At 37.9% G+C, this 27,248-nt stretch overlaps 3 protein-coding genes across 7 annotated transcripts; 2 read left to right on the forward strand and 1 right to left on the reverse strand.

The window, feature by feature from the left end:
- On the reverse strand, positions 1 to 16,040 carry LOC115761988 (eIF-2-alpha kinase activator GCN1). Of its 4 annotated transcripts, XM_030704043.1 has the most exons (5): positions 15,955 to 16,039; positions 15,801 to 15,903; positions 11,398 to 12,362; positions 1,956 to 6,976; positions 1,830 to 1,903 (listed from the first exon to the last, which is right to left on the reverse strand). In XM_030704043.1, exons 1-5 carry the CDS (start codon positions 15,970 to 15,972, stop codon positions 1,900 to 1,902), a joined length of 6,111 nt encoding a protein of 2,036 aa, XP_030559903.1. In that variant the 5' UTR covers positions 15,973 to 16,039; the 3' UTR covers positions 1,830 to 1,899. The 4 variants fall into 4 exon arrangements, with proteins under 4 accessions (XP_030559901.1, XP_030559902.1, XP_030559903.1 ...); XM_030704041.1 differs by having other exon boundaries at positions 1 to 6,976; positions 15,955 to 16,037; XM_030704044.1 differs by lacking the exons at positions 1,830 to 1,903; positions 1,956 to 6,976 and adding an exon at positions 11,069 to 11,291 and having other exon boundaries at positions 15,955 to 16,040.
- A 1,980-nt stretch (positions 16,041 to 18,020) lies between these two features.
- Positions 18,021 to 18,714, forward strand: LOC115761989 (cytochrome c oxidase subunit NDUFA4). Of its 2 annotated transcripts, XM_030704045.1 has the most exons (4): positions 18,021 to 18,070; positions 18,140 to 18,188; positions 18,272 to 18,418; positions 18,582 to 18,714. In XM_030704045.1, exons 2-4 carry the CDS (start codon positions 18,147 to 18,149, stop codon positions 18,642 to 18,644), a joined length of 252 nt encoding a protein of 83 aa, XP_030559905.1. In that variant the 5' UTR covers positions 18,021 to 18,070; positions 18,140 to 18,146; the 3' UTR covers positions 18,645 to 18,714. The 2 variants fall into 2 exon arrangements, with proteins under 2 accessions (XP_030559905.1, XP_030559906.1); XM_030704046.1 differs by lacking the exon at positions 18,021 to 18,070 and having other exon boundaries at positions 18,096 to 18,188.
- Positions 18,715 to 21,915: 3,201 nt separating this feature from the next.
- On the forward strand, positions 21,916 to 24,634 carry LOC115761861 (28S ribosomal protein S5, mitochondrial). The gene is made up of 2 exons (XM_030703854.1): positions 21,916 to 22,116; positions 23,474 to 24,634. The coding sequence occupies exons 1-2, from the start codon at positions 21,978 to 21,980 to the stop codon at positions 24,553 to 24,555; spliced, it is 1,221 nt and encodes a 406-aa protein (XP_030559714.1). The 5' UTR covers positions 21,916 to 21,977; the 3' UTR covers positions 24,556 to 24,634.
- The last annotated feature ends 2,614 nt before the right edge of the window (positions 24,635 to 27,248 follow it).

The following is a 27,248-nucleotide window of genomic DNA, read 5'->3' on the forward strand; positions in this document are numbered from 1 at the left end:
ATTAAGGTCAAACAAATCCTTAAATTATTTTTATTATGAAAGTTGACATATGTTTTTGTAGTATACATTTCTTACATGCGAAACAATATTTATTTTTATTATTTATTAATATTTCTTCGAATTATGTACGTAATAATAATCAGGTTTGTAATGTTTCATCTAAGTCTTCTTCCTTTACAGCCGCATGAACTGCAACTCTTTTTAAAAGTTTTGATACTACATCACTTAACGAGTCTTTCGCTCCCGTTTCTAAGACTTCACATGTCTTTTTAAACGTTGTCTCATCAGATCTTAACCTCAGTATAGATATAAGGGCTAATTCTGAATTGGATTTAACGTAGCCATTTTTCTCTTTAGTGCCGTTTACTAGTGTTGGAACTAAAATTTTTAAGACATCGAGATGTATTTGGTCAGGACTAAGGTTTTTAGCAAGGTGAATACAACTCTTTGCAACAAGCTGTTTCACATCATTACTACTATGGTTCATTGCCCTAGCTAGTGCCACTATTAGGCTGTTTGGAGGATCATCTCTTTCAATAAGTTTGTATTCTAAAAGATATGTCGCAGCTCGGACAGCGTTACAAGCAATGGGTACTTTTTCCGATAAAATATTAACTGATATTTTGCTAATTACTCTATCATAAAATTGCGGTGCTAACACTTCCTTAGGACATTCTTTTAAAGCAACATAAAGAATAATTGTGTAGCCATGTTTAGTAAATGAATCCTCCGAATTGTCTGCCAGTATGCTATTACTTAAGAAATCAGAAATTTGGGCTGATGGCATGTATTTTAGCATAGCACCTAAACACCCACCAACTGCATTTCTAGTAATATCCTCTTGATGTCCAATTAAACCCAATAATGTAGAAAAAATCTGTTTTTTTATTGGTTCAGACATTTTGTCTCCCGATGGACTAATAATGCTACGAAGTGCGTGCAGCATTGTTTCCCTCACAGAAGAATCATCCGAACTTTTTATGCCATTGTGAATTTCAATAAATAATGGATCAGCTCTGGTGTGTATAGCGACTAATTCCGATAGTGCTTTACCTGCTTTCATACGAACGTTTCTATTCTGATCATGCAAGGCTTTCAAAAAAGTGGTTTGTAGTTGCGGTAAAAATTGTTTTAATATAACACCAACTTTGTGGAGCAAAATTGCTAATGTTTCTAAAACAGCTGCCTTAACGCCAGAATTGAATCGATCTCCTAATATTCGAATCAATGGTCCAGTAATATGTACGACGGATGGCTGTAGTGAATTGGCGCTAGTTAGAAAAATAACTTCACCAAGGCCTTGAGCAGCATTTTCTTTTTCGTCAGGTAACCCATTTAAAATAGCTTCTCGAAAAACAGGCAATAAAGGCGCTATTCCCTTTGGTAAACAGAATCCAGGTAATTCTGGCTCCTTCAATTCACTGGCAGCAAACCTTACTGCTTGCCGGAGATCAGTAACGCAACCAATTTGTTCAGTTGGAGATAGGCCTTTTATTACAGCATTTAACGCTTCCCAAGCTTTCTGAATTATACCCTTATCCGTATCTGCCATTAATCGTAGTAAGCAACGAAGAAGTTGAGGAATATATTGAGAATAATCTCCAGGGGAGTGAATGCAAAAAGCAGAAAGTAAACTCGCTGAAGATTTACGAGTACATACATTAGTTGACTTTGCAGAAATCATAAGTGTATCCATTATAGTTCGAATTCCAACTTCATCTGTCACTGATAAAATAACAGTCTGGCAGTACTCTAATTCTTGTAATTCATTAACTGAACCATGTGATTCGGACAATGTTTCTAACAATGCGGATAAGATTTTTGGTAAATATTTTGTTAATGCATCACCAGCAACAGAAACTAAAATCGATAAGGCTTTTGTGTTTACTGGATGTGTAGTTAACTGTGGAACAAGGTAAGGTAATACGACTCGTGACTTTATAGACATTACTTGCCGCAAACCGTCTAATGTATTCTCTGCAATCAAAGGATCCGGGTCGGAGAGCCCTTCTAACATATAAGGTAAAATATCATCCAGTGCTCGGGATCCTACGGTACTATGCAGCGAATCAAATGTCTTCGCAGCTGCTACGCGAACCTCGGGCAAGGGATCTGCTAAGGCCTTACGCACGGTTGGAACCAAGCTGTGTACGAATGTTAGAACCATTTCTTTTGATGTTGACGCCATAATTTCAGATAAACCAATGCAAACACCTTGTCTTTGATCTGGATGCTCTGAATTTAATCCACTTTCTAGTATCGGAATTATTTCAGGTAAAACCCTTTCGCCAAGTTTCCTTACTAGATCTCCTAAAGTTCGTGCTGCGACTTGCCGTTTATCGTAGCTTGTACTTGCTAAGCACCCAAGCAACAATCCGAACAATGTTGGTAAAATCTCTCTTAGTGTTCTGGGCGTGTTTGTTACAACTATTTTCCAAACATGTAGCGCAGATTGACGGACCATTAGCGATACGTCACTTCGACCCATATAAAGTCCAGACAGAACTCTATTGCGGCGTTCATCACCTAAGAAACGAATTATGGCCGTATGCGACTGTTCGGTGCCAAAATTGTCATCTTCACTAGCCGTTTCTGTCGTCATTTTTCCAGATACACCGGATATACGATATAATAAGTCCCCGAGTAATTGAACAGAACTATATCGAATTCTCCAGTTCTCGTCGAATAATCCCTTTTCTAGTTCTGGTAGCAGGAGCGCAACTGCAGATTCTGCGTATAAATTAACGATCCTTTGCCCAGCTCTTAAAGCTGTATCACGTACATATTCACTTTCATCTGCTAATGCCTTAAGTATTGGATTAATTATTTGCCCAATATAAGGTGTAAATTCTTCGGGAAATGCACCTGGCATATATATAAACATCATGATATACCCATCTTTTACATGTGGAGCAATATCAGTTCGTTCTGCAGTAGCAATTATTTCCGGCATTAGCTTATGCATTTTTTCCACACCGAGTCCTCCAACTACCTCAGAAAGTCCTTGTGCTGCACCACTTCTATCCACACTACTAGATTCTGAAGTTAATGTTTGCATTAACCAGGGAAGTAAGTCTTCAAATGAGGTTTCACCCATTCCTTTAACCATTGCACCAAGAGCACGAGCAGACACTGCTCTAACTTCTGGAACTGGATCTAGTAATGAAGATTTTAACCCAGGAATTATACTTGGGAGATATGGTGTCAAATCCTTTTGATCTGTAAGTGAGTACATATTCCCAATTATTTGGGCAGCCATTTTTCTTGTTTCTGTAGATCTATCCATAAATGCTCTTTGAACTACCGGCATTATAAGAGCTAATGAAGGAGCATCTATAAAATGTACAAATTTTGTTTTTAACAAGCTATGAAGACATGCTGATGTGTTGTTAGAAGGATCTTCTAATGCTTTTAATAAAACAGGAACAATAGCTTGAATTTCAGGATTCTTTATAACGGATCCTATTACTTTAAGAGCATCTGCACCAGCTTCTTGTACTTTTGTATGGGAGTCCCCAAGAACTTCTATTAATTTTGGAACTATACTGGGCAAACATGACGATAACTGTTTTGGAGCGCAAAATGCCATAGCACCCAATAATTCAACCGACGCCGTTTTTGTTCTCCAGGAATCTTCATCTAAAGCTTGTAATAAAGATGGAAGAACCAATTTAACTCCATGAGCAGAAAGCTTTCCCATAACCACTTTGGCAGTATCATCAGCAGCTTGCCGAACGTATTGGGAAGGATCGCCAAAGCATTGTAACAAGTGAGGTAAAACATGGACTATATATGGTTCAAACAAGCGACCAAGTGTATTACATAAAACTTCAAATGCAAATAGAGCACCCTCACGACTTCTGTAATTTTTCTTGTCTTGTATATACGACGTTAGCTTTGACATTATGTCTAATTGTTTAAGCGATAAAATTCCAAGTCCTTTTACAATTCCAGCAATTCCGTAAGCAGCACCTCTTCTTTCACCGTATTTATCTGATTTAGCCAATGAATGCAATAATTTTTTAACCATGGCTGGCGCTTCTTCCTTAACAGACAGCATTAGATGTGGTAGACAATTTGATACTGCTTCCTGAACTTGTTGAGATGGTGTAGAAAGAGCAGTTATTAACCGTTTGACTATTGGATCAATGCGTTTATCTTCCTTTTCCAAATGCCTAGCCAAGGAACCCATAAGGATTACAACAGCCTGACGTATGTTGTCATAACTTTGGGACTTTGGAGCTTTGTCAAGAAATTCTTCAAAAACAGGCAGTAAACTTCCAATTGTTTCTTTACCATGTATATCAACGATCCTTAATGCAGCAGCCAGCATCTCTTTATGTACAACTTCCTCGCGATCACCTAGACCTTGGGACACCATAAATTGCATTAAATAATTTATATCTTCAATTGATAAAAACTGTGCAATTTGAGATATTGCAATAGCGACACCTCTTCTAGGTTTCCATTGATCAGAGGCTGGTTCAATTTCACGATCAAATTTATCCAGTTTTGGAGGAATTAATGTTAGTTTCTCATTATAAATATCCAACATTTTCATTAATCCACATTTTACTAAACTGTTATTATTTATTATTAGTGGTATTAAAGACTCCGCGGATGCTTTTTGTATACAGAGTTCTGAATGTGTAATGTCACATATAATATCATTAAACTCTGGATAAGAAAAATTAGCTGAGTCCCAAATATCGGCAGCAAGCTTTTTTATATTTGATGATGTATCGAATTTTGCTATCCACAATCTTGCGACAATTTGTTTTTTCAATTCATCATCAGATTTCGAATAATCAACTATTGCGTTAATCATGATTTGAATTGCACGTAAGGACACATCTCTTATAATATCACTATTACTTTGCAAGGCATCTAAAAATAATCGAATTATATGATGATCTGGAGTAGCATTTAATTTTCCACCAGATGAAACACTTGCAACTTCCAAAAGAGCATTTACGGCTTGCGTTTGGATTTCTGTAGAGTTGTTTTGTATTAAATAAAGTAATATGCGAAACATACCCAGCCTTGGCAAGTAATTTGGATGAATGCAGTCGACTGTATCTTTGTTTTCGGTTTTTACGTGGAGTTCTATCAACTTTATACTAATTAATATATTTTCGTGATTTGTGTTATCATTGAAGCAAGGGATGGCACGTTTAAGAAATTCGAAAGCATAAGAAAATGATTGTGAATCCAATTTGTTTGAATTAACAATTACGTGCTTATTAAGGTTTGATATTACATCATCGATACTCTCCAATATATTTTGGGCATTCCATTCGTCCTTTAAAGTACAGGATGGTTTTTGAAGTCTTATTGTTGCAATGGAAATATCTCGGCCCAATTCTGAATGATTTTTAAAACACATTTTGTGTAGGAAATAGTACAGATCTGTCAAAGGTTCAGCACTTAAAGGGCTATAGGTTGCTCGTAAAATATCATCTAACAATGTATGAAAATTTAACGCAATATATTTGTCATTTCCAGTGCATGAAGCTTTGAACAAACATATTACACTCATCAATTTATCAAACATGTTTTGAACACGCATTTTTATACGCATTTCTTTCTCTGTTTGGTTTTTTATTAACTCTTGTTGTTTTTGAGTCAATTTTACAGTTTTAGATTTACCTTCTTTTTGGCGTTTTTCGTCAATTTCACGACGTAGTTGAATTTCTTCCAACTGTTCTTTATAGCTGTAAACCTTATTTTCTCGTTTAATGCCAATAGTTTTGTATTGTGAGTCAATATGTGGTATTACATTTTTATCATACAATTCTCCTTCTGGTGTCATAAATATGAAGAATTCTTCATTAGTGACATAGAAATTGCTGTCAACATTCAGAAACATTTTAATTCGTGTTATAATATGCGGCACTATTGTGTGTGGGTTTATTCGTACCAAAGCAGAAATAACATTTTCGTAAACTGGCGATATTTTAAAATCATCTATATATGTTTCAACAAGTTGCTTCTGATTTGTTGTAATAAAGTGTTCGGGATTCAAATGAAAATTCTCTTGAATTGTGGTTTCCCAAAAGTATGGACTAATAGATAATATTGCTGGAAAATTACCTATTTCCAAAAGTTGTATAGTTAACTCGAGGGAATCTTCGTGAGTGACATTTTGTAAAGAACAAAGAACTTCTAATGCATCTAAAAGTGCTAGATTTGGTGTACCAGTGTGTTCAGAATAATTGTCAACTTCAATTTGCATTTTTTCTGAGTTTAAAAGGTTACTATACTCTTTAAGAGCAAGTTTGACAAAGTCTACGCCATCAGAACTCTTTGTGATTTCCTTAATTTGTCCTTTTGTATAAGACCTTACTTTAAGTACACAACTACATAAATTATAAAGCAATGCTCTGTGTAGCGGATCTACCGGACCCTTAATTTGATCTAAATATGATGTAAACAAGATTTTAGCCATAAATGAAATGTGGCATAACGTTTCCGCCGTTGCTGTCGCAATTAATTTTTCATTAAAGAAATATTGCTTACTCATATCAAATATGGAGTTCCAGAAGAATGAATATAATTCAGATGGTTTATCTAATATCAGCAAAAGGCAGGCAATACATGCTGCCTCCGATATGTATGATAAATTAGAAAAATGTTGTTGTGCACTTGAATACAAAGTATACAATGTTGGAACTATATTGCTTGTATTTTTAATATTAGCATTTTGTAGCGATGATAGTAGCCACTCAAGGTAACTTTGTCGAATAACTTGAGTTGTATTTTTATGCTCTATGCCGGCTTTAAAAATATTAATAATTACACTGGGTACTTCATTCTTAAACCTTCCGCACCACAATGCAAACATTTCTAGTGTACAGCATATCACCTTTTCCTGCGATTCAAATTCAAGCGCTTTCCAAAACAAGTCGACAGCCTTATTTAATATTTCATTTAAATTATCCGCATGAACATTGTTAAAACTTAAATATCCAGCACCCTGGAATTAGAAAGAAAAAATTATAATAATTAAATGGATGTGATTAGCGCAAATAGACAAATAAATAGATTTTAAATTTGTTGTTTTATTTTATACTACAATAAGTTACCTAATTAACAATGTTGTCCCTATTATCCAGCCATCGGATCGTAATGAAGGACATGAAGCTCATAAAATAGATGTTCTATCCAAGGATCCCCGCGATGCAACGAGTCAGGCAGGAATAGGAACAGAGAAACTGCTCTGAACGGTTACCATTGAGCTATCCCAACGCCCGTGCGTACGCGAAATAACTCGATGCTGGACTTGAAGCATGGATACTGGCATATACCGATGGAGGAGAGTAGCAAGCAGTATACAGCATGTACGGTCCCAGGCCGGGGCTATACAAGTGGAAGATGCACTCGGTCTGCATTCTGCGTGTGCCACATTCCAGAGGGCATTGGATTCCGTAATAGGGCCGGATATGGAAGCCCACGCCTACACCTACTGGGACGACATAATTGTGATAGGCACCACGAAGGAGCAGCACATGGCCAACTTGGAGAGTGTTCTGGTTGTTAAGGGAGGGTAAATTGAGGCTGAACCAAGTGCCGTTTTTTTTTTCAAACCGAACTTCAGAACTAGTGTACTTGAGACATGTGGTGAGCGGCAACGGAATCCACACGGACCTTCGAAGGTGCTGGCCATCCAGAGGTTGACGGCTCCGTCGAACTGCAAGACTCCGTCAGCAGTGCTTGGGAGTGGCATCGTAGTATCAAATTTTCGTGCCAAACTTCGCGGCCGATGACCGCTCTCCTGACGAAAGGAAAGGCGTGGAACAGCAGGCCGCGTTGGAGCGACTCACAACAGCGCCGATTCTCCCCTGCCCCGACTTCAGCAAGAAGATCGTGCTGCAGACGGACGTGTAACGTGCAGTACCGGCGGGGGAATCTGAACGTGGTAACAGATGGGGCTACGATGGACCATAAGTATGCTGGCAAAAGTGGTGAAGGAGCCAGAGAAGCACCCGTGGTATGGATACATAGCCGATGACACATATTACGTGCCGTGGAAATTATGCGTAACCGTCAGCCATCGGCAGAGTCCTGCTGGAATGTCACAATACCCCTTTAGCGGGCCATCAAGGAGTACAGAAAACGTTATCTCGATTAGCACAAAGATAAATACTACTGGCCAGGAATGTTTCGGGATGCTGCACAACACGTATGCCGCTGCGAAGTATACTAAACATTCTGGAACAACGGAGACAGGCCGGGCGGATGATGACGCGCCAGGTGACGAAACCTTGGGCCATCCTTTGCGCTGACCACGTAGGCCCCTTACCGCACCCGAAATACGGGAATACGAGGCTGTTGGTATTCACGACGCGTACAGTAAATGAGTGGAGTTGGTCCCTTCGATGAAAGCAATAGCAGATCACCTATAGAGGCGTTCCGAGAGCGAATACTCTGCCGATTTTAAGTACCTTGAAAGTTCGTTTGCGACAAGGCTTTTCTGAGCTCCAACGGCATAGAGGTGCAATGCATGGCACCGTACTGCCCTGAGGAGAACCCAACCGAGCGGACAAGTCGGACGGTCAAAAGGATGATTTCCCAGTTTATGAACGATTATCAAAGTTCGTGGGACGAAATATTACCGGAAAAAGCGCTGGCCGTGAATCAAAGCGTAGCTAATTCTTTAGGATTTCGTCCCGCCTACTTAGTACAAGGCCGCGAGCCCTGCTTCCCGACGCCCCTGTATGACACGGGGCACAATCGAAGAAAATAGGAATAGGACGGTACATTAACATTTAAAACAAAACTATGAATGAGAATTTAAATATTAAAAAGCAACTCTGCTTTTTAGAATGTCAACAGGATCAGCGGATAGCTATGAATGAAAGATGCTTGATATATATATATATATATATATAATCAAGACGCTACAAGTCAAATTTCGTAATTCTAGTTTTTAAACCTAAGAGAGTTGCTCAAGGATTTTGATATCGATTTTTATCGAATGATGGAAACGGGTCAAGTTTTCGATTATCAGAAACAAGTTCGTATTGCGAAGGCCCTACGAGGAGGAGTGAGATCCTTGCGTTAATACAAACATACGGACGGACAGAAGTGGCTTGATCAACTCGATTATTGATACTGATCAAGTATATATAAGTTAACACCAACAAATGCTTATCTGCCGATCCCGTCGAGACATCGGATGCCGTCGCCACCAATATGCTGCATTGACCGTTGATATTCGTTGACTTTGTATTGCCTGTCAACGGCCACAGCGACAAGATCCGATCCCTCGCATACGCGCGGTATGTCACAAGAGTCGGCGTGCCGACCATGACTTTGTAGCGTGTTGTTTAGAGTTAAAGTCTTTATATTATTGTCTTTAACTTTAGCTGCACAAAACATTGTGTTGTAAACGCAGCTCTGAATAAGCCTCTGTATTAAGTACAAGCTAAATATATTCTACTCCTGCACTTGGCCGTATAATCATTTTATTATTTTATTGCTGAGCCACAAGGCCAGCGATAGGAAGGCTTTAGCATTCCCAACGTAATCGTCTGTAATCTTCAATACCTGGACGACATACCACCTGCGCCGCCAACCGACCAAAGGAGAGGCCCGCTAGGAACAACTTATTTTATATATTTTTTTTAACCATTTTTAATAGGTTCGGGGAATAAAAATGAAACGGATATAATTCTTGGCAAGCGTGGTCAAATTTTTTAGTAGTAACTTGCCTATTTGTTTAGATAATAATTCGTTTTTATTTATTCATAGTAATAAGCAGACTATATTTTAGACCATATTGTAACAGTCTGGTAGAGATCTCTGGTACTGCGTAAGAGTTACAATAAGTCGAGGCAGCTGTTACTCGGCTGTTAATGATCTTAGCTATTTACTCATCACTAGCTTGACAGTGTTGAGAAAAAGGAGCAAGAGTCGATTTTAGGGCAGAGTGGATTGAACCCGTATGAGAGTGAATAAATTGTACAATTAGGAAATATAATAGCAAGTAAGAGGTTCTAGTCGGGAGCTCCCGACTAGGGGATACCCTGAACCCCCTTCTTCCAACATCAAATGCATATATATATTCTATTTTAGAAGCTATATGTCAAGTTTGGTGACTCTAGCTCTTATTATTTACCAAAATTGCCCAAAAAAACAGGATATCGATATATATTTTTATCGATTGCTTGGAAACGGAGTAAGTTATCGATTATCGGAAATAAACTCGATTTGCGCGGGAGCTAGGAGCATCTACATCTAAAATTTCTCTAGCTCTTATAGGTTCTGAGATGGATGGATGGACGGACGGACGGTCGGATGGACGGACGGTCGGATGGACAGACGAACGGACGGTCGGATGGACGGACGGACGGACGGACGGACGGTCGGATGGACGGACGGACGGTCGGATGGACGGACGGACGGTCGGATGGACGGACGGACGGTCGGATGGACGGACGGACGGACGGACGGTCGGATGGACGGACGGACGGACGGACGGTCGGATGGACGGACGGATGGACGGACGGATGGACGGACGGACGGACGGTCGGATGGTCGGATGGACGGACGGACGGACGGACGGACGGACGGACGGACGGACGGACGGACGGACGGACGGACGGACGGACAGACAGACAGACGGACATGGCTAGATCGACTCGGCTACTGATGCTGATCAAGAATATATATACTTTATGGGGTCGGAGATGCTTCCTTCTGCCTGTTACATACATTTTGCACAAATACAATATACCCTTTTTACCCATTTATAATGGGTTCAGGGTATAAAAAAATAGTCCAGTTTTCCATTACCGATGTCCCACATTCGGAACCGAACATGTATCATCAGCTATCTAAGTAGCAAAAGAAATGGGCTGCTGTGTAATCGGAATTATTGGCTATATATTTGCAGTCAGAAGCTGTAGGGCACTTTGTAAAGGCAAGTTAGGCCCTGGAGACTACCCCAACATTTTTAAGCTATTGTATTGTGTCCAGGGCTTTGAGCTGATCAATTAAGTTGGCGCATACTGATGTTTTCTTGGATGTTTAGGTTATTATTTTCAGGGTATATAGAGATTATGTCCCTTGAAGCTAATATTACATTTGCTAAGTGCATATCCCTATCAGATCTAAACTAAAAATCAAAGTTTTCAGTACATCTGAATCAGAGTGACATATAGACAACATTGGATACATCCACTCTGCTTCTCGTCCTGGTCACTTGGAAGTATATTTGATGTCTAAAGTTGCATTAGTTTATAGACATTTTACTTTTTTGAACCACATTATTGCGGTAGCGTATAAATCTAAAAGCAAGAAATCTTTTATGACTACTTACTAGAGACGTATACAGATAAAACTGTTTATGATAAAATTAATAACAAATGTTTAGGTTATTGAATATAAACTTACCTGCAATAATTTAATTCTGTACTCCACAACATTTATTTTTCCATCAGATCCATTTAAAATAGAGAAAATTAGTTCCAACAATTTTTGAATAACGTTGCCATCTGAGCATTTCTCTGCCAGACTTTTTAAGGACTGTACGGATTCACGGCGAGCAATTTCTCCTTTACTGTATAAATTTTTAATTAAAACCGCTCCGATTTGACACGCGTATGTGCTACAGTCAATATTAATTAGATTAAAAATTATTCCAACGCTTTCCAAAGTATTTTCAGGACTGCGTAACATTGACTTTTGTAAATCATTATAAATGTATAACGAAAATTCCGAATTATCAATTTTGGATAATAATGGTTGACAAGCAGTTATAAAAACATTTTCCGGTTTGGACTTGCACAATATCATACTTTTTACAAAGTATTCTATAGATTTTATCTTATGTGTTTTCAGTATATTGAATTGGTTGTGTTCGGTTTCAAATCGTATCATCGTCATTATCATTATCGTAGAGCTAGTAGTTGCATCCATTTCAAAAACTGCCGCTATTGTATCATCAAAGATATTATTATTCTCCCACAAATCATATATTATTTTTGTAGCAGCTTCTGTAACACGTGTATTTTGAGCTAGTAAACTTGTTTGATATAATTTTGACTGATATTCAAATAACCTTAACTTTTCCGTTTTGTAAATATTTGAGTCTCTGTTTGTATTTTTTAAAAGTAAACAAATCCATCCTAAGGCTACAACTGCCGATCTACAAGATTTATGAGCAGGTAACAATGGTAACTCTTTTAGCAAAAGTGTTTTAATTACACTTAGCATATGCTCTATAGTTAAATCATGATGAGACGTTGTTAGATCACAAATTAGCTTCCGAACTAGTAGCTGAGATGGAGCATCCTTGTACTTAGATATCGTTGTTCCTATCACTTTACATATACCTCGAATGATAGCTGAATTTACACCTAAAATTAAAAAACAGTATGTAAATTAAATTATATTTCTTTAGAAATACTCAAACAATTTTTGATAATAAATTCTTAATATTAATTTGACAAAGGCCCACAAAATTTCCTTGGTACGAACTATTCTATCTATTCAACACAATATTGTATTCATCAAGACAGAATTGAATTTGTACAGAAACAGTGATTATTGTTTGCCCTTCGTGGTTTGAATTGGGATCCTGGTGTGCGGTTACCATCTTACTCTAGAAGACTTCTGATGATTAATCTATCTTCCTTAAATGATCGTGGAACCATGCTTGGTAATTACGGGTGAAATCGACTCTTCTGGGTTGACTAGCCAATTAAATTTCTCTATCCCTGCTAGACTAACACGCTTTATCGCTTTAATTTTGTTGAACTAACTATGTTGTGCATGAACTGTTGGGGGTGCTCTGTGATGATTTTAACAAGCATTATAGATTATAACGCTCAGAGTCTTCTCTTCATCTTATAGTCTTAGCATATAGACGTAGTTTGTATTCTATTTTATACTTCGCGATTCATGTCGTGACCCATCGGCCTCGCACTGCCGTTGCCCTGGGTACTATGGTGAGACATTATCTAACTTTTTGCCATGCGAAGTTGTCTGATCACAGCGCTTAGGCATCTGCTTACTATTCGGGCAACTCTGATGACAATGATGTTGGTCTACTAAGCAGGTCAAAAGTCCCATATACAGAGGACCGACGGAAAAAGAACATGAATTATTGCTTAATGTTTTCCCCAATTTCTGTCACCAATCCCAACAATCTTTCCGACGAAACAACTGTTGCATTACCCAACAGACATGGGTGTTCTGGCGTCGACCATACCTCCCCGGGTCTGTTCTTACACAGTCGTCAGATTATCATGCACCCCTTTTGAGCTTCACTTGGGAACACATTGCAAGCTCTAGGACTGTCAATGTGGTTGATCGTTGGGATCCACCCAAAGTCGACTGTTCAGTTAGTCTGTTCTCTTTACTGGTTAAGACAGCAGAACGTTTGGTAGACTTCCATTTTAGGTGTAGATTGAAGGATTCGATCCCATAACAAGCACATTACACATAAGGTAAACTGGAATGTTTTCTTCAAAATAAGTCCCTATCTTCAAGAGTCTCAGATCGATTCGATAATACAATCAGACGAACATGGCATGATTGACTGTTTTGCAATAACATGTATACTCCATAGAGTTGAGAGGTTAATTCGACAAAGGGGTGGGCCATGAGGAGTCAGACGGCAGGATGACCTAGTAGAGCACAGGCGACTTTATGTAATGGGCTTATGAATTGCTCTGTGCCATTGATACGGACATGAAGCACAGATTTGAGCTCAAACGACAGTCTCTTCGTCTCTTCCCCTGCGCAGCAATGTAAGTCGTGGGCCCGATCGGTCATTGAGCTTTCTGAAGTAAATGCAGAGGATTTGGAGACACAATAGCCAGGAAGTGTGTTCCACAATATCCAGGTCTGGACTAGGTTTTGGACCTCCCTGTATTATCCGGCCTGTGGAGGAGGACGAAGTGCGAGAGTAATAGTGTAAAAGCACTGCAAGGCGCCTTGGTTAAACCCATTTGACTGCAGGGTGGCAAAAGCGCTACCTGACGCATGCTCTTGCAGCTTTTTAATAAGGTATTTGATGTTGTCACCTTTCAAGTTCCAAGAAAGCGAGCTCTGGTTTTCATTATAGACGCTTTTGACAATGCGCTCAAATACATTCTCTTTCATTCCTCATTTGTAGTTTTTCGATCACCCCATTCTTAAAATAACTACACAAAAAAAAGCGGTGCGATTTAGTTGTGTACCAGAGTGTATTAAATTTCTGCGGTCTGTCGAGAATCTATCTCTTAAAAGAAATTTGTTTTGCTCTTTACATTTTTTAAGGCATAATTTACCCATTTAATGTGTGCAATTGCTAGGGTCGAATACCTGCAAAACACAGGTTTGATTTTTTTTCTATGCTTTGACGAACGAGAGCAGGTAAAGTGACTACAAACATACACACATTGCAGTTCCATTATTCAATTTTAACAGAAAAATATTAGTAGGCAAACTTATTACAAAATAAATTATTAATAAATAAAAAACGGGAATGAAGGGCTATCTTCGCCAAAGATTTTATATCCTTGCAGACCAAACCTTTTTACAATGCTTTGCCCGTATTTAAGAAGCACAGGGAATCTAATTAATGCCGAGTATGGATAGTAATTTGAGAAAAAGTTATTTATGCAGCACATACTTTTCGAGCGATCGTTCATATGGCAGCTATATGATATAGTGGTCCGATGTAAATAGGATATTGAATAAATGTACTTTGATCAAGATATGTAAACAAAAAAGTTTTGATCCTTCTTTTCAAAAAAACGTCTTATTGCTGTTGTATTTTTAATTTATTTTATACGAATATTCTAAATCACAATCTACTGCTGAATTATTCGTCAATATCGGTTAAGAAACAAAACTTATTAATGAAAACGTGTGGCATATATAAACATATACATATATGTAGCATCATATGCAGCATTAAAATGGCCTACAACATTAGATAGTTCCAATTGATTTAAGCAGTTATGTTATGTTGCGGTGTCGATTGCTATAAATTGAAAGATACGTAACCTAGTGTATGTCAAGTTTGGCGACTCGAGCTCATAAATCACAAGAAATTGCTCAAAAAACGTGATTTCGATATCGATTGCATAGAAACAGGAAAAGTTATCGATTAAAGGAATCTCATACTGTGCGGGCACTAGGAGGGCCTCTGATAGGTTTTGAGACCGACTCGTTCATATATACGGGCAGATGGGCATGGCTATTCTCGGCCATGGATGCTGATCACGAATAAAAACATTTATGGGGTCTCTGTCTGTTATATATATTTGCACAAACACATATTTTCACTTCTCACCTATCGAAAAATGTTCCCAATAGATTAACGACTTCGGCTTTAAAAAGAGTAGCAAGATTAGAATCACTATATATACAGCCTAGTTGAAACAGGTTGATGCTCGCAAAGATTGGCCAGCAGTGAAAATAACCAATTTAAAAAAATAATAAGACATGACAAACAGGGCTGAGAGACTGCCGCTCGACCGGCTTATGAGGCATACAATAAATATAAGTAGCATTGTATAAAAGCGATCTTAGCGCAAGGGTCCGATGATTGACATGGGCGCCATGACCAAAATAAAGACCGCAAAAATTAATTGTTAACAAATAAATTTGAAGCGCAGATAGAGAAACGGAATTTAAATGCGCCTAGTCTTAGTTAACACATCAATTCGCACCATCTTATAAATAAAAGACTCACTATTGCACAATTGAGTTATCCTTTGGTTGTTTATATATTGGAATTAACCTGTGCTAGACTATGATTTAAATATGTACATATGTATTAACGTAGATCAGTTCACACTTACCGGGATTGTTAAGTACTGCACAGACATTTTCAAAGAGGAACAATCGTTCCTCCACTGAAACATTTAGCACTCTGTTGGGCAAATCACGAAGGGCACTCGATAACTAAAACAAACATTGTGAGAATTCTATTTAATATTTTTTGTATAAACTTACTGCCTTAGGAAAATCCATTTTTCCAGAACGCAAACGTGTGAATTAAGTTAGGGATGGTTAATAATTTTTACAGCAACTGTGTAGTTACATGGTTGATAATTCATGTACATCGATCAGATTAATAGTGTGTTTCCAATGACAGCGTTTGCAGCTGCATCGAAGATTGTCAGGATATGAACGCGAATACAAGAAGATTTTGATCACGTGATTCCAGAAATATATTTGATGATTAAGCAATTTTACATTGTGTTATAGGCAATGCACACTGAGTGGACTGAATGAAATTTCTTGAAGATGTGAAAGTGTGTTGTTACATTGCAACCACTAACCACACAATACATAGATACACTAAACAGCGTTTTAATCGTATCACGATTCATCGCAACAAGTGAGCCCCAAAGGTGTCTGAGACCATTTTAGTGTGCGCAGATGGAGTAAGACTGCTGAGAGTGGCAGCCTTACGCCGGACTCGAAAGCCGAACGTTCAGTATAAAGCCGCATATCGCTCAGCGCACAACGTCGCTGCGGCTGATGCTTTTTCTTAATATTTGTATGTCGGTTTTAAGTCCTACAGCCAAATTCATAAATATGTGCTTATGAACTGCTCCATTATTATTTTAATGCCCAAGTAGCCAGCAGAAAACCTTTCATCAGTTCAAAGAACAGGCTTTGTAGACTCAGTACAAACTCGTACTGCGCATGGACTAGGAGGTCTTACATACCATACATACCTACATACATTTCAAGTCTCTAGCTCTTATGGGTTCTGAAACCCAGCCGTTCATACATACAGACGGATTATTGGGCGGACAGACGGACGGATAGACGGACGGATAGACAGAAGGACATGGCTAGATCGACTTGGCTCTTGATGCTGATCAAGAATGGGGGTCGGATATGCGCCCCTCTGCCTGTTACATTCATTTGCACAAAAACTGTCTACCCATTTTACCAATTTTCAATGGGTTCAGGGTATAAAAACGAATTAAAATAGCAACACAGAAAACAGTACAATTGCAATTGCAAAGCTGTTGATAGAATTCAAAGAAGACGCGCAAGAATGTGTGTGTGTGTTTATATGTATTCAGAAATTCTTGCCATTTGCGCTTGTTGCGAGTATGGACTCGGGGTCAGCTAAAACATGTTTTCCTTTATAACTTTTGTGTTTCTTAACCAATATTGATAACAGTTTCTACAGTAGATCTTAATGTGCTTAAGATTATTTATGTATTCTCAAAATTACAATTGCATATATATTTTGTCTTTAATTGGTGGGCAGTATAAACTGGTTTTTTATTTGTTTTATATCTATGATTGATGGTCCGTGAAAATATTAATTTCTTTGGTTCCATACTAGAAATTTTTTAACTTCACTAAGGCCTATTTGGCCACATTGTGTTCAACAATTCCCTCTCGTTTGTCGCGTAATGCGATTCTTTGATTTGCTTAAGCGTTCTTGAGATCATTGTGATCGATTTGCCCCCTGAGATAGGATGGCTTATGCTGCTCACGGAAGTATCAGTGATTAGGTTATTTATACTGCACATCTCGGCGAACGGGCGTCTCGAAGGGCAACGGTATCCCAAAGGGCACCCGTTTCTCTCCACTTCTCAACTTGACGTTGCTATTTGTGCGCTCCTGCCCAAATGCGACACATTATTGTATATCTATTGCGATTTAATAAAGTACAAAAAAATTTTTATGTCTTTATTTATTATCAATTGCAATATATATAAATTTGGAATTTTATTTAATACATAATTTCATTTATTAAAATTCTGTTTATTTTTCTCTAACTCTTTATTGTTATTCGAGTCATTAAATTTGTATGCGATACATTTGTAGTTTGTCCTCGGAAATAGTTTTATGGAAAAGCGAGGTTATCAACGGCTAAATGAATCCCTGATTAACAGATTTACCCGGTTAATAAAAACCCGGATAATTTGAACTTCGAACCTTGAGGTCGTATTGGCTATGAGATCCTCGGCAAACGGATATTACATGTATTTTCGATTTTATTGTTAACAAAACTTCGGCGCTATTCTTACATTCATAAATTAGCTCAAAAGAGCTAGTTCTGGAACCAAACTCTTAGTTACGACTTTTAGAAGCTTGCGTAAGTTAATAATAAATTTTAATTTACGTGTGTTTATTGTACAGGAAGTAAAACCTTTTTCTTTATCAGTTATAAAATGCAGGGGCTTGGATTACAAAGTCTTAAGAAAAATCCTGCGGTATGTGAAACCATCTAATCTCTTCTATTACGTAATCGTCACTGATGTTTGTTTTATATGTATTTCCATAAATGCTCATATAGTTGATCCCGCTCTACGTTTGCGTGGCTGCAGGAGCAGTTGGAGCGGTTTATTATATGACTCGCCTAGCTACACGGAATCCGGACGTTACTTGGAATCGGTCATCCAATCCAGAGCCATGGCAAGAATATAAAGACAAACAATATAAGGTACGCTCATCAGAAATCATAATATGTATGAATTATTTATAATTTTACGTTTCTTAAAGGTATTGTGTGCATAAAAGCAAAACATTGATTTGTACAAAAAAGATATATAAAATATTATTAACAAGTGTATTATATAATGGAGTATTTACTTGTTTATTTTCAGTTCTATTCACCTGTAAGAGATTATTCTAAAACAAAGAGTGCTGCTCCCAACTTTGAAGAATAAAATTTTCAAATGGAAATTGAATTAAATTAACTGTCATAATAAATGCATTAATGTGCTGATTATTGTTGTATATGTATGCATTATCGATTTCTACTTTGTTTATGCCTTAACTTAAGCATGACTTAATTATAGGAAAAGAGAATTGTCAATGGCTTCTATGCATTAATATTGGTTGATTTATTAAAAAAGGTCTCAGCATGTATATAAATGCATATATGTATATATATATATATACCAAGATATGAAGTTTTTGGTACACAGCGAGCTGCATGAATGGCAAAAATCATGTTCAAATGAACAATGTCAAAAATGAGTTGAGTGGAATTGAATGCAAAGCCGAATATGTTTGAGTGAAACGAAAGAAAACGAATTGAATGAGTGGGAATGCGGTGGAATAAGAGGTTTCGTTTCGAATGCATTCGAATGACGAACAGCTTATTTTTAATTGTTGTCTTGTCGCGCATAAAGAAAAAGGCGAACAGGAAAAAGAAGAAAGGAAAAAAAAAAACAAAACAAAAGCATCTAAATAAGCATGCACAATGAATACAGTCCGTCACCGTTTTTTTCTTCGTCCATTTCTTTTGACTGCTTGCGTCTGTTGAATCGAACGAAATGAAGGCACGCACTCAAGTAATTCGAGTTTCTTCGGCTGTGCCAAATTTTTCATTCCGCTTTACGCTTTATTTATTCTCACTCATTTCGCTGAATGCTGTCTGGTATGAGACACAACACGCTCTAAGCACCTACGAAGTTTGTCAGACCAGATCCTTGAAGGTCGAAAGCACAAACAATGTTTTAGACAAATCCTTTACAAACTCTAAGTGCACCGCCTTTGTAGCGAAGCATTTCGCTCTTGTAGAAAAGTGGTCCACAGTAATCAACGCCAGTGACCATAAAAGGATACAATGTGTCGAGACGATCAGCTGCCATTATATTCTGACTTTTGGATCTGTCAATCGTGGCTTGGAAAACAGATTGTGCATTTGGAAACAGTACTGGAGACTGTTTTGCGACTGCCAATGAGCCGAATCTAAGACAATAAGGCGCGAAGACCATCATGAAAGTTCCGTTTATAAAAGGGAACTATGATTGTTCGCGTCACAGGATGCTGACGGGGCAATATAATCGGATGTCGCGCTGAGAAGTCCAACGACGAGTTTTTCAGTCGTCCACCGATGCGGAGTAGGCCGAAGTCGTCAATGAATGGCGCAAGAGAAGCCATTGAGCTAGACGATTTGGCAGGCCTTCCTTCCATCAGTGCCTTGTAGTAATCGTCAAGAGTAGCCATTTACACTGACCCCAGCAACAGGTGTGTGCCATGATGCACTTGATTACAGTTACTTCAGCTCCTCGGATTCGATTTACAAGGTTGTAAATGTGAGCAAGGTCCAGTTTCAGCTTGGAGAATTTGCAGCCAATCGAGAGATCAAGTTGCGATGCAGTTCCGAGTAATACCTTGTGTCGAAGCTCTGGCAAGGATTCAACTGGTACACAGGAGGCTGGCCATTCTTCCTTTTCCTTGCTGAGAAATCTTGGGCCACGGGCCCATAACGGAGACCTGGAGAGCTCACTGGCAAGCGGTCCTCGTTAAATTATATCCACCGGGCCTAATTCATTAGGAATATGATGCCATTCCATGCCAGTGGTGAGCTCTTGGAACCCTGCGACCCGATGGGCAACGAGAACGTTAATATCGACTGTCAAACACTGTCATTTTGCATATTTCGCTGAGAAGTTGAGCCAATAATGCAGTTTCGCAAAGTTCCAGCTTTGCTACAGTGAAGGTTTCCACGGGCGCGCCACGCGACTTGGAGCACAAGAGACGCACGGTTGTATTGCTATGGCACTATTAGACTGTATAGACGCATGTTCCATAAGCGCTCAGGCTGACACCACAAAATCCGTGAATCTCCACTGTACTGTCTGATGAGAGTGCACGACGGGGATACTGGAATGGCTGAGTATACTCAAAATCAGCGCATAAAAACATAAGTGCTGTGTTTAAGTGTACAGGCAAGCTCTCATCCAAGTCCAGTTTTTCTATCCAGAGATTCTGCATAAAAATTTTTGATTTAGTTATTACAGGACCAACAAGACCAAGTGACAGTGTCAAACCTTTAACTCTGTATCTTCTGATGCTAAGACCCACGCCACAAGGTACTTTAAAAACAGCTGTGTGCGGGAGCGACTCGTCCGCATCGATACATTTTGCATATGTCGCCTGTGAGTGCGACTGCAAATGTATGAAACAGAATAAGTATCGAAAACAGGTGCGGTTAGACTGTAGGACTTCCCATCAGTGCATTATTCAGTGAGTGTCCACATGTAGTAGCTGCCGAGCCATCAACTACGTCTTTTAGCTTGGTTGTGGTGCTATCCTCCTTCAGCACGCAATGATGTGGCAGGTGGTACTTGCACTCGCCCAGTGCGGCTAAGCTAGCAAGTGACATATGTCCATATTAAAGATATTCCTTGATAAACGCTGCATACTGGGTTTGCAAAATTGGATTGCGGTCTAGTTTTCTTTCTTAATTAAGGAAACGACGAAACGCCTGTTGATAAGAGTCGCCCATGCCTAGACTGAGCGATAAACGAACCGAATACTCTCCAGTCGACAGACGCTTTAAGTTGGACTGGAAAAGTACTTCTCAGTCGCGCTCTTCCCTATTTTGTGAGGACTCACGTTCAATGCAGCATTTCAGTTCCCAAAAACAAAGAATTTATTAATCAATCTGTGCAGTCGGCTGCAGATGCGAATCTACTAGCAGATCTGGATTCACCATTGATCGCATGGCCTGTATGTGAAACACCTACGTCACGACCCAACCAACGCGAGTCTTTGGCAATAGCGGCAGTCAAGCAGCTGGTTTAATCTGGCGGACTGAGTTCAGGATCAGCTAATTGCATATTTGATGGAATGTTCTATGATGTAGGGTCAAGAGTAAAGCGGGTTTAAAGACCATTGTCGCAGAATAAAGATATTTAAAAATGGGGAAAATATAATTTTTCAAGTACAAAACCAAATAAATACTGATTAAGATGTGTATTATTGGAATTTATTTACTGTCTACATTCATTTGTTATTCAATTTAAGCTTATAATGTGACTTAAATTAAAATGTATTTGGTATTGTGCTTAGGAACATAATAAATTCATATAAAAGTGAGTGATACCGGTTCCGGAACCAAATTCCAAAATCGCCGCTAACTCCCCATTTCTAATTTGACGAAGACCACATTTTGTTAGTTTACTCACTAAGAGTAGTTCAATCGAAATATTGCAGAACGATTTTATGCGATATATATTTACTTATTGTCTTCGAGAACATTTAGGATGTCCAGATTATTATATATGTCTTTTATAAAACCTAATTGGCGAGCCTCTACGTCAACAAAGCTTGGAAATTACTTAAACTTTCTGGTCCCTCCATCAGATTGTATATTATCCCGCAACATTAGCTTTTTTAACAAATGTAAGTACACATTTAACCTATGTATGCATATTATTTATACGTATGAATACATAAATGTGTGCATGCATATGTACTTAAAAATACATATTGTGCTAGCCATATGTCGAAATTGTTGGCTGCAGAATCCTTAGTATTTAGACACGTTCTAAGGATTTTTAAAACCTTCCAGCGCGTATTACGGTTTTCATATTTTAACTAGCCGTTTAGAAATAAATCTAATAGTGCTGTGAAAAGTGAATAAATAGGATTTGTGTTTTACACAAAAATAAACAAATTAATTTTCAGCCAGAGCAATAAAAGATAGGCGAAGCTACGTTTTTAATGCTTAATTACATATGCAAGATAGAACAGTTATCTTCATGGTTCCGGTTTACAGTTGCATAATATAGTCATTCTGTTTGGTCGTACGTGTTGTACCTCCATGACGATTGCTTGAAAAACTCAAGGTTTGGGCTATACATTGTCAGTCAGTCAGCACAAACATATATTCTGTGCTTCGTGCATGTTCGGTTACTCTAATTTCTTTCTTATATCGAAAATGGTATGGCTGTAGGGTAGAGGCGATAGAAAGTAGCACGGTCTGTTACGGGTTCGAGCCCAATTGAGAGAAACACCTGTTTTGTTTTTTTTTTTTTTTGTTAATTTATTTTAATTACTGATATAGCGATATACCCTAGGGGAACTCCCGATATTGTGTGTATTTTGTAGTACACTTGTGGCAAGCCGCAACAGTTTCTGCCCATGTTAGCCTTGCGGTGCGAGTCTTGAAGCTAAAGAACTTCTGTTTGACCCGCATTTGCCACCCAAGAACGTATAAAATAAATTTCTCACAAAAATATTTAAAAATGATTTGGCTGATCAGATGGTAACCAAAATACTTTCATGCAACCCTTTAATTAAGTAAAGCTTTGAAAACAATTTTAAAGAAAATTAGAGAAAATTTAAAACTGCGCCTAAAAAATCTTTAAATCGCATCTTCACGGAGGAAGCTTGGATTCTGCGAAAGGTGTGAGACACGCCTCAAATGATTTTTCGTATAGATCAAATATAGACTAAATATTTGAGACACATTTTCACCAAGAAGAAACAATTTTTTTTAAGAAAACTCGCCTCAAATATTTGCAGGACCGTATGCCATATGTCTACAAGGAAATTCAATCTTGATAGCTTGGTCAATAACTGGGCACTGTCTAGAGAGCGCACACCCTGTCAGACTCATAGTATTTGATATTAACTAATTATGATATAATATATTTACTTTATGGGGTCAAGTGTGACCCTATTCTAAGAAGGCAACCTCGTTAAAAGCACTCTCATTTGCTATTTTTAATTTTATAATTCGTATTTTAACTTTTAGTACCTGCCGACGATATATGGCGCGGAGTAACAGCAGTAAGCAATGCTGGTAAAAAAAGAGGCCGCGGAAAGGGCACAGGAAGAAAAGTTGCAAAGGATCTCAATAAAGGGCAAACAATTGGACACGGGAAAAAAAGTTGCATTTGGCCAGGCCTAAACGCACCAATTCTACGTGGAAATGAACTTATTTATCAACAGAAACAGTCTGAAAACGTAGATAGAGAAAAAAATATAATTAATTTGCGTGACTCAATGGGTAGTTTTAAGCTATCGAAATTAAACCCAATAGATCGCGGATGGTCTGGAACGAAAATGCCAGGACGAAGTATTGGGCCTCCAGATTCTGTGGGAGAAGATACATTTAAAGAATTCGATACGCGTGTATTAGAGAATAAGATTGTATTTATAATGAAAGGCAATATGGGAAGGAAAAGACGATATTCTGTTCTATCCGTCACTGGAAACAAAAATGGTTTGGCAGGATTTGCTATAGCTAAAGCACCTGAAGTTCGAACCGCTCTCCGAAAATCGAAAAATCGTGCAGGACAAAAACTTATTAGTATTAATCTTTATGAAAATAGAACTATTAATCACGATTTTTATACTGCGTTTGGAAAAACAAAAATTTTCGTTTTTAAAAAACCCGAAGGGTACGGCTTAGTATGTCATAGGGCCATACAAACAATTTGCAAGGTTTTGGGAATACAGGATTTATATGCAAAAATTGAAGGTTCAACAAACCTTCAACATATAGTAAAAGCATTTTTCATCGGGCTTATGCGTCAAAAATCGTATGATGATATAGCTAAAGAAACAAATTTGCATATTGTTGAACGTCAAGTAGCAAAAAACGAATTCCCGCAAATTAAAGCAAGTCCTTCTTTAAATATAAATACTTTAGAAAAGGATCGAATAATAGACTTTATGCAGTTTACTTTGGGAAATAAAATTGTGTTGCGAAAGAAAAAAATACCGCCCTATTATGTAAATTCTAAAGGTCATAACATATTTGAAAGTAAAACCGAACGGTTTAGAAATCAACCAAATGTACGTTTACACAAATTGGTTAATTCTTATATATAAGACAATAAAATGCTAAGCAAAATATTGCTTTTATCATTTTTTGAAAATGCAAATTTTTATGCGGATAAAATTAAAATAAATGCAAATTCAAATATTTGTGAATAGTCCCTGTATACTTTCAGGTAACGAGCGATGCTTTTACTTTCCTTATGTCAAGCAACATGCATGGTGCATGCATCGTATAACGCCAGCAAATGACTCGATCGTTAATCGTGACTACTGGGTTCAGGTGGCCCCGTTGGGTTCTACATTGTGCGGCTGTTCCAGAAACCAGCTGTTGGGCTTAAGTGTCTCATTCATGGTTAGCGAAGATGCCCTTGACACAGTTGGCGACCATTGTATCCTCGTTAAAGTCCAAAATGTGTTTACTACGCTGCAAGGAGTAATCCTTAATCTTTCTGAAAACAGTTTTGGGTTAAGGGGTTTTCTAGCTCAAAAGTTAAAAATGTTTTTTTGGAATGCCTTAATATTAGCTACTTCAAACATATCTGCTACAGTAACGTTGATGACATGTTCTTGACTCACTTCTTCTATATTGACATCGTCCGCTTTGCAGGGATGATTATATTTATTTTTGATAAGGTGATTGAAATGAATAACTATAATAACTATAGCATTTGATCTTTTGATGGCATTGAGGTATATACTAATTTCATTAGGTTTGGTGAAGATTTTCGTGTTTATTTCTATTCGTCTGATCTCTGAGTCTATAAAGTGGCCCTGCTTGAATCTAATCTATTCCCAATAGTCGAAGTCTGGGGTTCTACCTATTCAACAGTATTGCTAAAATGGTCGATAGTTTTTTGATTGAACTTTCTAAAATCAATTACCAGACCGGGTTATATGGGGACCTGGACTTCGTTCGTTGGAATATGTTTAACTTCTGCGCTGGCGAAATCGGAAACGCCCATTGGATACGAGTTTAATTGAGAATTTGCCAGTTCTGCGTCTGTATGGACTGTGGCAAAAGTTTTAAGTTGTTGCCCTGACGGCAAATGGAACATCGCCGTCATCTATTTTAATGAAATTGACATTTTAGCACATTAAGAATCGTAAAGGTTATGATCCTCGCTTGTGCTCGGTTGCATTGTTAACGTAGTCGATCTGCGCTTTCACTTTAAGTAGATCCAGCTAAATGATGGCTTCGAAATCGCTTAAGTGTTGAAGAATAAATAAAACGATTTATAATGATCGGAACGCACGCAAACCAAGAGAAAATCGCTGTTTAATTAAAAACAAGTAAGAGGTTCTAGCCGGAAGGTCCCGACTAGGGGATGCCCTGAACCCTCTTCTTCCAACATCAAATGCAAATATATATTCTATTTTAGAAGCTATATGTCAAGTTTGGTGACTCTAGCTATTATTATTTACCAAAAATGCCCAAAAAACGGGATATCGATATCGATTTTTATCGATTGCTTGGAAACGGAGTAAGTTATCGATTATCGGAAGCAAAATCGATCTGCGCGGGAACTTGGAGCATCTAAATCTAAATTGAAGTGTCAAGCTCTTATAGGTTCTGAGATCCTTGCGTTCATACAGACAGACAGACGGACATGGCTAGATCGACTCGGCTATTGATGCTGATCAAGAATATATACCCATTTTTAATGGGCTCAGGGTATAAAAACTAATATGTTAGTAACTAGGTGGATATGGCATTTCTGATCTACATTTGTGTGGCAATGGATTGCTTTGATCTGGAATGGGGTGTCCACTGCCATGAAGGTTGCCAATGTCTAAATAAAATTTGTAGAAGCTCATGTATTAATGAGGAGTCCAATTGCTTGCCTTACGTAAAATGTACAGAAGCAGGGACCTTCCCTTAAAAAATGACAGCTGTCGGAGTCAGACAAGTCCTCTTTAACTGATGTAGTCTAAGACTGATTTTAAGTTTTGTAATCTTTTTTCTTCCCCTTGCCCTGAGAAGTGAGGTTAATTATTTGCCCACTTTGCAAAGAGTAATCTGAGTTTTGTGGCTTTCTATTAAACTGCATTGATTGCCGGGAACGCGATGAAGGATCTAATCGTTTAGTAGGAAAATGGTGCAAAATATTTTTCCAGCTAGTTTTTTTGCATTAAAAGAGAATTTCTCAAAAACTGGCTGGAACATTTGCTTTATTTAAAGAGCAGAATGATTGAAAAAAATATGTATTGAAATATATTTAAAAATTGCCGCCATTTTGTATCCAATGATTGATTCAAAATCTTATTTTCTTTAATTAATAAATAAATAATATAAAATTTTATTTTATTTAAGTTTATTTATTATAGTTTTAACTATTTCATGAATTATTTAGAAAATACTAAAAATAATTCAAATTAAAGTGTTCCCGCTCAATGCTGTGCGAAAATTGATCAACAGTGAATCCAAGCATTGCTTCAGTTCACGTTGGAACTGGTAGTTCGATAGACCTTTCGAATGAACAATATGCGGTGTGTCTACACTTCCTAGAACATGTATCTTCAAATTGGTATAGCATGCATTGAGGGTGATTATCCCTGAGAAAAGGCTTATTTGTTTTTAAAATATCTTAAAAACGTACTGACCGATTTTTATAATTTTTAAACATTTGCTAGGTGAAACTATAGGCTTTAATCGTATACATATACAAATGTCGTTTCGTAGACAATTTATCAGAATAGGGTTATTTTAAGAATGGTGATAATCTAATTTTGAACTCCTTCGTTTT

This window comes from Drosophila novamexicana, unplaced genomic scaffold, assembly GCF_003285875.2.
Source record: "Drosophila novamexicana strain 15010-1031.04,08,12 unplaced genomic scaffold, DnovRS2.1 tig00000512-arrow-arrow-pilon, whole genome shotgun sequence".
Taxonomy (NCBI): Eukaryota; Metazoa; Arthropoda; class Insecta; order Diptera; family Drosophilidae; genus Drosophila; species Drosophila novamexicana.